Genomic DNA, 12,500 nt, shown 5'->3' on the forward strand with positions numbered 1-12,500 from the left:
ATGGTGAGCGTTCCTCCAGCCGCCAGTACACACTTCCTGCCCTCTCCTGCGACGTCCGTGTCGGTGAACTTGAGGCCAGCTAGGTTTAGAATTCTCTTCGCGCCCTTTTCTAGGAACTCGCTCATGGATACTGTATAAGATAAAATTAGACATCAAGTAACTTTGTGGAAGATAAGACTTATATTCAATAGCTGCCGAAGAGAGGATAAAATACCATGCTAACCTATCAAAGACAGTTCATTGTTGAGCAATTCTGACGAGGACAGCATGTTTTGTTAAGAAAATGCCAAGGTAAGAAAGAAATATTTAGGCACCATCTAAAATATCTTTACAGTATTTATCTTTAACGCTGATTCATCTATGTTACTATCTCATTGAGATCTAATCTAACTTATGGTAGATAAGTACAAAATGTGTATTTAGTCAAAACTAAAGTTGTTGTGATAATGTGTCTCATGTAACATTCAATCTTATATACAATGTCATTCAGTGTGTATTATACAATAAAAAAACATGCACGTAAGTACAGAACAGATATTTCACTATCTAAAAAAAATAAACAAGAACAAAATAAAAGACAAGGTTAGCAACTTACACTCAACGCAAGTCTTCATTGGAATGTGGTAATAGAAAAGAGGTGTGTTTGGACACACTTTAGAAGCTTCCTCCATGTAGTCGACGAGGTCATCAGTGGTTTTTGGTTTGTCAAACAAATTGGGCAGAAGGGCCACGCCCTCCACGCCAATGCTTACAGCGTGTTTGATCTGAGGAAGACAAACGATTGTAAAACAATATAGTTTAGTACACCATCCTACGTAATTCTGTTCTGAAATAGCCTTTCATGGGGCTCTATTATTTTGGCAAATTATGAAAAGGATCCACTGTCTCCGCACTATCGATTTACTGGCTGGAATTTACCGTAACAGCAATGAATTAATTTTCTTCGACCACTGGATGACTATAATCTAATTTAACGTAAAACATCCTAATGCAATTGAATTTTATTGCTGGTGTTTACTAAGGTCCCCTTGCTTGAAAGTAATGGTGATGTGTTTTTGTATCTTTGAATGGCATTGTTTTGGTTAGCTTAGCCTAAGTCACCCTAAAGTAAAATGACAATAATTGTAGGGAGAAGTAAACTGTCAGTCAGAACTGGCTATGGTGGATAAAGATGGAACCCAGAAGTAAACTGGCTATGGAGGATAAAGATGGAACCCAGAAGTAAACTGGCTATGGAGGATAAAGATGGAACCCAGAAGTAAACTGGCTATGGAGGATAAAGATGGAACCCAGAAGTAAACTGGCTATGGAGGATAAAGATGGAACCCAGAAGTAAACTGGCTATGGAGGATAAAGATGGAACCCAGAAGTAAACTGGCTATGGAGGATAAAGATGGAACCCAGAAGTAAACTGGCTATGGAGGATAAAGATGGAACCCAGAAGTAAACTGGCTATGGAGGATAAAGATGGAACCCAGAAGTAAACTTGCTATGGAGGATAAAGCTGGAACCCATACTAAGTAAAAATAGTCAAACACCACCATTTTCTAATCTTGCTAATTCACATAAGTTGAAAGAAGGATAAAACCAAAGAGGAGAAAAAGAACAGTGGAAAAAAGACTGAGGTGAAGATAATGACGCGGGTGATGTCGGAGAAAACACAAAGTATGATACAATAGACGAAGAATTAAGAAGAGGAAAAGAAACAAGGAAAAAGAAAGAGGACAAATTAAAGATGAAACAGAAGCAAATGAAAATCAAAATATCAAGAAGAACAAGAAGAAATAAATTACAAGTTTAAAAGAAAAGTAATATCTGAATAGCAAAAAAAAAAAAGAAAAAAAAAATTAATAATAATAATAATAACTGACCAATTCGCTGGTGTTCTTGAAGCATCCCGCTTCGCACTGTACGATGACTGTGGAGATGTCATCTCGACACTTCATCCAGGCTTCTGCAATCTGCTTCCTTTCGCTCACTGTCATTGACATCCCTTCCCCGGCTGTTCCGTTCACTTTCAATAACAATAACAATAACAATAACATTAACAATAACAATAACAATAACAATAATGATGATAATGAAGACAGCAGAATAATCACGTTCTTTATATGTTAGAATTAATGTACTGTTTATACATCAGTAGGTGAATAAGTAACATGAACATATTTCCACTTGAAAATTATTAAAAATGCATGTAATTTTAATAGGAAATTTTCCCTAAAAAGATACTGTTCTTATCCGCATTTCAGTAAAATACGAGCAACCGTAATTTTACCCTACTTTGTTATTATCTATGACGGGTTAATGACCGTAATATTACTCCTTTACGTCAATATATCCGTTTTTAAAACGGTAAATGCCTGGCAACATTTATTCCAGGATTTTCACTTCTTTTTTTTTTTACGGCAAATTTTTAAGTGTAGGCCTTCGAAATATAGTAAGTCGATTTGCTTAGTATCGATAACTGTTGCCGTTACATTGATAATTTACGACTTTTGATCAATAATGTCCAAAAACATAATAACAGAAAAGCGATAGCTGGAATTTACCCCAAACTGCCTTGATGCCATGTTTTCTCAGATGCTTCGCGTAGGTTGGAATAACGTCGAGATTCAGGGAACTGGAAGAGATGAAGGTTTCAGACTGGAATGCTCTATTTTAGAAGACTGGAACTCATCGATGATATATATATATATATATATATATATATATATATATATATATATATATATATATATATATATATATATATACACATATATACACACACACACACACACACACACACACATATATATATATATATATATATATATATATATATATATATATATATATATATATATATATATATATATATATATATATATACATTTTATGTTGACCAATCTGACATGAGTCTTTTTATTGTTTATATATGACATTTCTGTTTTTGACGTTGTTAATAGTTCATATAGAACATATCTGTTTTGACGCTGTTACTGTTTTTAGAATGATATATTGTTAATTTATTCTCATCATTTATTTATTTCCTTATTTCCTTTCCTCACTGGGCTATTTTTCCCTGTTGGAGCCCTTGGGCTTATATCATCTTGCTTTTCCAACTAGGGTTGTAGCTTGGCTAGTAATAATAATAATAATAATAATAATAATAATAATAATAATAATATAAAGCTATTGGTGAAATAGACAACTTGCTATGGAAAATACATATAAGATGCTGAAGCAAATATATATGTAAATCGTTAGACTAGAGGAATTTGTAATGTTAAGAGGCAAGTTGGATTGCTGGCTAAGAAAATCTATTGATAAATTGCTAAGGTATTTACAGTCAAGTTACTAAGGGGGAACTTTGAGGTAACTTGTTAGTGAAACTTTAAAATCACTAAATGTAACTAATTATAACTTGTTCGATAAAGCTTCTAATAAGTTAATGAGAGCCTCCACAGTTATTATTATTATTATTAATTGCTAAGCTACAACCCTAGTTGGAAAAGCAGAATGCTATAAGCCCACGGGCCCCAACAGGGAAAATAGCCCAGTGAGGAAAGGAAACAAGGAAAAAATAAAATATTTTAAGGACAGTAACAACATTGAAACAAATAATTCCTACATAAACTATAAAAACTTTAACAAAACAAGAGGAAGAGAAATTAGATAGAATAGTGTGCCCGAGTGTACCCTCAAGCAAGAGAACTCTTAACCCAAGACAGTGGAAGACCATGGTACAGAGGCTATGGCACTACCCAAAACTAGAGAACAATGGTTTGATTTTGGAGTGTCCTTCTCCTAGAAGAGCTGCTTACCATAGCTAAAGAGTCTCTTCTATCCTTACCAAGAGGAAAGTAGCTACTGGGCAATTGCAGTGCCGTAGTTAACCCCTTGGGTGAAGAAGAATTGTGTGGTAATCTCAATGTTGTCAGGTGTATGAGGACAGAGGAGATTTTTTAAAGAATAGGCCAGACTATTCGGTGTATGTGTAGGCAAATGGAAAGAACCGTAACCAGATAGAAGGATCTAATGTAGTACTGTCTGGCCAGTCAAAGGATCCCATAACTCTCTAGTGGTAGTATCTCAACAGGCGGCTGGTGCCCAGGCCAACCTTAGCTCGTTAAGGAAAATAGAAGACAATTCACTCAGCTGAAACTACATACAAGCTACTTGATGAATTTGTACAATTTGCTAAGGCAAAGTACAGAATGCTTGCTTAGGGATAACTGTTGACGCATTTCAAGTATGAATGCAAATAACTAGCAAAGGAAAACAGTAAACAAATTACTTGGAAACGCTAAATATAACTTGCTAGAAAATACTTCTAAGATCATTTGTTTGTGACACCTTTTTCATTACTTCCCAATTATAGTTTATTTATTTCCTTATTTCCTTTCATCACTGGGATGATTTTCCCTGTTGGAGCCCTTGGGCTTATATCATCCAGTTTTTCTAACTAGGGTTGTAGCTTAGCTAATAATAATAATAATAATAATAATAATAATAATAATAATAATAATAATAGATATTGTGCTGGGTACAGCTACACATAACCACGCAGACAAAACTTAAATACAGATACAGCTCAAGAGAACACTAAAGACAGCTTATAACGAATAACTAAAGCTAAATTGCTTCTGTAATTTATTCTTAACTGACTAAGAAAAGCTATAGTTTTTATAGTTTATGTCGGAGATTTTTATTCTAATGTTACTGTCCTTAAAACATTTTATTTTTCCTTGTTTCCTTTCCTCGCTGGGCTATTTTCCCTGTTGGAGCCCCTGGGTTGATAGCATCCTGCTTTTCCAACTAGGGTTGTAGCTTAGCAATTAATAATAATAATAATAATAATAATAATAATAATAATAATAATAATAATAATAACTCACCCATCACTTTTAAAAGGAGCAAAAGTTGGCGCCATCATGCCGGTGAAGTTGAAGCGTTTCTTTGAAGAGAAAAAAAAATAATTAGTTTTCTTAATTACAATTTTATTAAAGAATAAAACACTAGTTAGCGTTTGTTGGAAAGACGCAAAATTGAATTTTTATGTCATTATATTCATCATCATCATCTATTTAGTTTTCTCCATTACGATATTTTTTTTGTGAAAAAAAACATTACTTAGCGTTTATTGGAGAGATGCAAAAGGGAATTATTATGTCATTATATTCATCATCATCATCATCTCCTCCTACGCCCATTAACGCAAAGGGCCTCGGTTAGTAATTGGAATATTAGACCCATGAATCAGGTTGAGAAGTTGCAAGTGAAAATATCGTTAATCTGCTCATGTTAGCCTGGAGTATCATTTCTGGATGACTAGATATAATAAACTTTTAAGCAAATGCTTACCATTGTGCCGGAATTTAGTGCTTTTCTGTAAAATAGAGAAAAATTAATTATTACACTAATCACTTTGAGTACTTTTAAAATTACTTCGGACAGTTCTAGCTTTATGCCAAGCTCTCTCTCTCTCTCTCTCTCTCTCTCTCTCTCTCTCTCTCTCTCTCTCTCTCTCTCTCTGACACATTCATATATATATAAATATATATTTATATTTATATATATATATATATATATATATATATATATATATATATATATATATATATATATATATATATAGATAACATTTACCCTGTCTTAGTAGTAAAGAGAAAACAAGATGTTTGATTCTACACACTCAACAAACTTGCATATATATATATATATATATATATATATATATATATATATATATATATATATATATATATATATATATATATATATATATATATACAGTATATATATATATACATACATATTTAAATATATATATATATATATATATATATATATATATATGTGTGTGTGTGTGTGTATTTATATAAAACTTATTTACATACACACACACATATATATATATATATATATATATATATATATATATATATATATATATATATATATATACATATATATTTAAATATATATATATATAACGGATTTTGAGCGAAGCGAAAAATCTATTTTTGGGTGAGATAGCCATGTCGTCCTGATGGAAGTTCCTATAGGGTAGCTTCCTAGGGTATATTACAACTACGGCGATATTCCCAGAGAATTTACCTTAAGGTACCAGAATTCTAACTCCTGGAGCGAGTATCCCTCGTGAAAGGGATATCGCGACATATCAGAGGACGTATTCTAGACACGTCACATGGCAATCTATGACCTGAACAGAGATTCGTCTCGTAGGAGGGAGATTGACGAGATACGAATTCGGGAAAGAAAAAGGGGAGCCGCTCCCAAGGCTTCCCTATCCCCCGATTCGTATGCGTGCCTGGCGCCAATCCTGGCGCCATCTGTATTCCTTGTAGCGTACACGAGGTGCTACAGATACTGTATGTAGGGAGGGGTCCTACAGCCCTTTCTTAGAAAGGCAAGGGCGGGTCCATCAGGACGACATGGCTATCTCACCCAAAAATAGATTTTTCGCTTCGCTCAAAATCCGTTTTTTGGGCTCAAGCCATGTCGTCCTGATGGAAGTGTACCAGAGCATTACTGTATCTGTGGATTCTCAGAACGTGCCGTACTCCCCGGAGATATTTATTCCCGGTCGACTAGACCTAGAGACCTAAGATGTTACCGTTATACATCTTTTCAACTAACTATAAACTATGTTAGAGCTTCCTGCCCCCTACAGGGAAGAGTCCTACTAGACTCTGGAAAGTCTCGAAGAGTACATATATCTATGTATGAATACCAGGAAAGCTAATATAGTGGTCTCGCCCTATATTAAGTAAAGCATAGTTTGTATAGAACCACTGCGTCAATATATTGACTAGTAATCCGCACAATACTTGTATTGGACAAAGGTTTATATCCGCATAGGAAGAAACTAATAAAACCGCCCTCGTCCCTTTATGGGACGGAGTCCTCCCATTAGGGGACTTACATAAACCAATGCAACATAGCTTGCAAAACAGAACAATTCTATCAGAATTATCCCAGATAAGATACATAGAATTAAAATGCTCAATTATACCAATAAATTGACACAGGTGAAAGAGACGCAAGGTTCTCAAGAACAAGTTTATTGACAGATAATAAACAGACAGGTTAACAACAAATATATATATTTATATAAAAGAGGGTAACCCAAAACTTTAAGCATAAGTATGATAGTAAACAGAACTTGTTTATCTGAAAGAAAAACCATTAAACACCACTTTAATAAGATACCAAGGTATCAAGTCATAAAAAATCTGTATTACAAATCAATCACATTAGCGTTAGAAACGCTTGGCACACATGTCTGAACTTATGCAAGGTTCACCTTTAAAAGAAGGAACAGTCTATATGGGCACTTGGTGCCCTTATTTAGTTTGTAGTACAGTATGTACCTACACACTCACCCTGGACTTAATCGTCCCAATTAAGACCACTGTTCCTCGCAGAGTTAAACAGTAGGGTTAACTACACGACCCACTGCTACCACAGATCTCTTAAGTTCCTCTACTTGCTTCGCATAGTGGCGAAAGAACACCCTGGAAGACTTCCAGCCCGTGTATGAACGGAGATGTTCAAAATCCATACAATTAAAGAAATTTAGGGATGAGGCAACTTTCCTCGGATCGTGACCTGCGGGTGTACTGTCAGGATCCGCTCTGCAAATAAAATATGTCATTTTCGCTCTGAGTTGATTCAGAGATAAATTTGAGCCTGATGTTTCTCCCCTGAATAGTTGACTACCCTTGAAGTCTGAAGTTCTACGAAGATAGACCTTTAGGCATTCTACTGGACATAGAGATGCATCTTCTTTCAGAGGGCAGATTCTCCAGGGACCCCACCTGTTGGTGGGTAACTCATTCTTGGCGAGAAACGTAGGATCCGGAAACAGGTTCAGCTCCCCCCCATCCAGGAACTGAACACGACCTGCCTCTCTCGAGAGGGCTACGATCTCACTAACCCTGGCCCCGGACGCGAGTGCAAATAGGAAAATAACTTTTTGCGTCAAATCCTTTAACGCACATTCTTCATTGCTCAACAAGGAGGCGAAATGAAGAACTTTGTCTAAAGACCATGAGATGGGCTTTGGAGGTGCTGAAGGTCTGAGCCTAGCGCAGGCTTTCGGAACTTTATTAAAGATCTCGTTACCTAGGTCGATCTGGAAGGCAAATAAAATGGGTCTCATCAAAGCCGATTTACACACTGAAATCGTGTTAGCTCCCAATCCTTGGCCATGGAGGTGGATGAAGAAAGATAAGCAGAAATCTGTTGAGATCTCCTGCGGATTCTTTGCCTTTACAAAGGCCACCCATTTTCTCCAAGATGACTCATATTGCCTTCTAGTCGATTTGCACTTATATTCCTCTAGGAAGTCTATGCTGGCTTTCGAAATCCCGAAGCGCTTTCTCACCGCTAGGGCGAGAAAATCATGAGCTGCAGGGTCTGGGTTTTCTGTAATGAAGCGCAGACAGTCGACTTCTGGACTCGCTGGGTCAGAACTGGATGTGGTAGCGGCACGAACTTCATCTGTAGTTCCAACGCCAAGGGGAACCACATACTGTTCGCCCACTTGTGGGCCACTATTGCCGCTACCCCCTTGAAGGATCTCAGTTTGTTGAGGACCCTCAACAGAAGGTTGTGAGGAGGGAACAGATAAATCCTGGACCATCTGTTCCAGTCGAGGGACATTGCGTCCACTGCTTCCGCTAAGGGGTCCTCGTACGGGGACACGTACAGGGGCAACTTCTTGTTGTCTTTCGTCGCAAAGAGGTCTATTTGCAGTTCTGGGACTTGATTCAGAATGAAGGAAAATGATCCTGCGTCTAAGGACCATTCCGACTCTATCGGTGTGAACCTGGATAGAGCGTCCGCTGTCACATTGCAGACTCCTTGAAGGTGAACTGCCGACAGGTACCACTTCTTCTTTTCCGCCAATCGGAAAATGGCTAACATCACTTGGTTGAGAGGTGGTGACCTCGACCCTTGTCGATTCAAGCATCTCACAACCACCTCGCTGTCTGTCACCAATCTTATGTGGATCGAGTGACGCGGGGAGACTTTCTTTAAGGTAAGGAGCACTGCCATAGCTTCTAGAAAGTTTATATGAAAGGTCCTGAATAGCTTGGACCAAGTCCCCTGGACTTTTTTCCGATGAGAGTGACCTCCCCATCCCTCCTTTGAGGCGTCTGAGTGAATCGTCATCGACGGGGGAGGTGGCTGAAGAAGAACCGACTTCTTTAGATGTCTGGCTTGGGACCAAGGTCTGAGAAGAGTACGTAGCCGAGGCGGCACTGGTCTTCTCAGGTCTCTTCGCGCGTTTGATGCATACCTTCTCCAAACTCCGGTTGCATCCTTTAGCTGTGCTCTTAGCACTGGGTCTGTCACTGAAGCAAACTGGAGAGAGCCTAGTACCCTCTCCTGTTCGCGTCTTGATATCCTTTCGGAATCTAGAAGTCTCTTGACAGAGCCCGCTATCTCCTTCCTTTTCTTCATTGGGATGGAGAAACTGTGTGACAAAAGGTCCCAGTGGATTCCCAGCCACTGGAACTTTTGGGATGGAGAAAGTCGAGACTTTTTCTTGTTGATCTTGAAGCCTAGGTACTCTAGGAACTGGATCACCTGACTGGAAGCTTGCAAGCATTCGGTCTCGGATGCTGCCCACACCAGCCAGTCGTCCAGGTAGGCTACTACCTGAATTCCCTTTAGGCGTAATTGTTTGAGAGCTGCGCTCGCAAGCTTCGTGAAAATCCTTGGGGCTATGTTTAGCCTGAATGGCATGGCTCTGAAGGCGTACAGTTTCCGTTGTAGCCTGAACCCTAGGTAGGGGGAGAGTCGACGGCTGATTGGAATGTGCCAATAGGCGTCTGACAAGTCTATAGAGACTGAGTATGCCCTCTTGGGCAGTAAGGTCCTTATGTGTTGCAGTGTTAGCATCTTGAATTTGCAATTCACTATGAACTTGTTGAGTGGTGACAAGTCCAGAATGACTCTGAGCTTTTCCGAGTCTTTCTTGGGAACACAAAACAGCCTCCCTTGGAATTTGATGGACTTCACCTTTCGGATCACATTTTTCTCCAACAGTTCTTGAACGTACTCCTCCAAAATGGGGGTGGAGTGTTGGAAAAACCGAAGGCATGGGGGTGGAGTGCTGTACCAGCTCCAACCCAGTCCATTCTTGAGTAGGCTTTGGGCCCAGGGATCGAAGGTCCAGCGATCCCAAAATTTCATCAGTCTCCCTCCTACCGGTATCATTTCATTTGGACTGCCGTCCTGAGGTCTTGCCTCCCTGACCACGACCACCTCTGAATCCCCTTCCCCTTGAGGGGCGCCTAGACGAGCCTCTGGCTGCTCCTCTAGGTTTTGCACGAAAGGAAGAAGACTGTCCTTCGAACGTTGGGGCGAATGTGGTTGACTGACCTGGCACAGCCTGGGGTACCCACTGAAAGGCAGTCGGGGTTTGTGCCACCATCTGGGGCACTGGAGGCAAAGGCAATTGCAGTTGCTGTTGCTGTCTATAAGGCTTGGCTGGCCGAAATGGTAGCCTAGTCTTCATATTCTTCCTCTTTGGTTGAGGACCCTCATCCGGGGAAGATTTTCTTTTGATAGCCAGGCCCCACTTCTGGAGAAGGTTTCTATTCTCCACGGCGGCCTTATCAACAACCTCTTTGACCACATCGGTAGGGAAAAGGTCTTTTCCCCAAATGTTGGAGGAGATTAACTTCCTTGGCTCGTGTCTCACCGAAGCCCCAGTGAACACGAACTCCCTGCAAGCTCTCCTTGCCTTGACGAAGCTATAAAGGTCCTTCGTCACTGTGGCTAGGTGAGACTTAGCCACTACCATGAACATTTCATGGACCTTGGGGTCACTTGCCATCGTCTCGAGAGTAGTCTGATGAGACATTGAGGCAGCCAGTCTTTCTTTTGTCTCGAACTCTCTTCGTAAAAGAGATTCGGACAGCTTGGGGAGGTCCTCGCCGAATTGCCGTCCGGCAATATCAGCCTCCAACATTCCCACTGAGAATGTCAGATGGACATCCTTCCAGTCTTTGTGGTCCATAGGTAGAGCCAGCGACAAGGGTTTACACTCCTCCAGGGAGGGGCAAGGCTTGCCGGCCTCGACTGCCTTTAGGACAGCCGCAAACCTTTTCTGTAAAAAGGGGAAGGCTCTATCAGGAGAGGACACAAACGAAGGGAGCTTCTTGCTCAATGCAGCTACCTTCGAATTCGAGAAGCCCCTCTCTTTCATCGAGGATGAAAGTAGGGCTTGAGCCTTAGCGTGGTCCATAATAATGACCTCCTTCGGCTCTGTCTCCTCCCTTGAAGCTGGTTCTTTTCTCAGCCGGACATAGCAGTCCGGATATGATGCCTTGCTGGGCCAGAATTCTACCTCCTCTAGGGGAACTGAACCCAGCTTATCCGAGATGACGATCTTTCCAGTCGTCATCGGCATGTGCTCAGCATACCTCCATGGGTTAGCATCTGAGCATATGGGAAGGTCTTTCACATTGAGCCTTTTCCGGGGCCCATGTGATTCTGCCAGGGACTGCATACGCAGTTCCATTGCAGCCGCCTTCTCCTGATTCTCCTTCTGCATTTGTTGGATCATTCCAACAATCGAAGAGAGGGCCTGTCCCAGTTCTACTGGGAGACCAGCCGATGTTGAGGGGATAGGCTCCGGCATCTGAACCGGAGTAGCCGACACCTCGTCGACCTCATCCTCTACGACATCCGGGGTTTGAACTTGATCCTGACCTTCTGCCAGGAGGTCTTCTTCCAAACGTTCGTCCAGGTCAGACATCCTGTCACACAACTGGATGTCTTGCATCGCATCTGCGACTTCCTCGTCCACCTGGACTTGATCTTGAGGGATCTCCTCTTGAGGCTGGGGAATCACTGCCTCAGCTGATGCCTGGGGAAAAAGATACGCCCTCATCTTCTCACTTGGAAGATAAGGGCCAGAGGTGTTCTTCTTGAAGCCCCTTACCCAAGTACGAAGCTTTTCCCTAGCTATATCCCTTGATTCCGCCGTTCTAGGGGAATCAAAAGCCTCAGTAATCAGGTTAGTGCATACAGTACATACCTGAGGGTCCCAATACTGGAGATCATCCTTGGAGACAGCGCATGCTGCGTGTCTCCTACAACACTCATGTCCGCAGAGGTTCTTGCTGCGGACATTGCAGAAAACATTTCCGCACTTCGGAGGGTCCTCCTGTAAAGAGAAGAAATTTCCATGAGTATCAAGTGAACTATGTATCACTGGATATGCATAGTATAGCATAACAATTCATAAAGGAAAGACACACACTTGTGTTTCCCTCACAACCCATTGTTGCAGCCTTCCAGATAATAAAATCAAAATGGTTTATCTCTACTAGAGTAACCAATGCAAGGTTTCCAGAGGAAACAGGTGGAGCTCACACCTAGGCAATGATTTTAAAATCCTGGATAATAGACGGGGAAGAACTCTGCTTCCTGTCTGAGGGCAACAGCAAAGGGCCGTGCAAGAAAACACA

The 12,500-nt window shown here is 40.4% G+C and overlaps 1 protein-coding gene across 1 annotated transcript in view; it reads right to left on the bottom strand.

Moving 5' to 3' along the window:
• LOC137624411 (N-acetylneuraminate lyase-like) overlaps positions 1-12,500 on the bottom strand; it is a 22,372-nt gene that overhangs the window by 4,256 nt on the left and 5,616 nt on the right. Inside the window, exons 2-7 of the mRNA XM_068355156.1 lie at positions 5,350-5,374; positions 4,884-4,942; positions 2,553-2,623; positions 1,872-2,014; positions 596-764; positions 1-130 (exon numbers count right to left, since the gene is read on the bottom strand). The exon at positions 1-130 is cut by the window's left edge and continues 19 nt beyond it. Of these exons, the coding sequence (XP_068211257.1) occupies positions 1-130; positions 596-764; positions 1,872-2,014; positions 2,553-2,623; positions 4,884-4,942; positions 5,350-5,352 (575 nt within the window). The 5' untranslated portion in view covers positions 5,353-5,374. The remainder of the gene's footprint in view (positions 131-595; positions 765-1,871; positions 2,015-2,552; positions 2,624-4,883; positions 4,943-5,349; positions 5,375-12,500) is intronic.

Source organism: Palaemon carinicauda, chromosome 31, assembly GCF_036898095.1.
Source record: "Palaemon carinicauda isolate YSFRI2023 chromosome 31, ASM3689809v2, whole genome shotgun sequence".
NCBI classification, from domain to species: domain Eukaryota; kingdom Metazoa; phylum Arthropoda; class Malacostraca; order Decapoda; family Palaemonidae; genus Palaemon; species Palaemon carinicauda.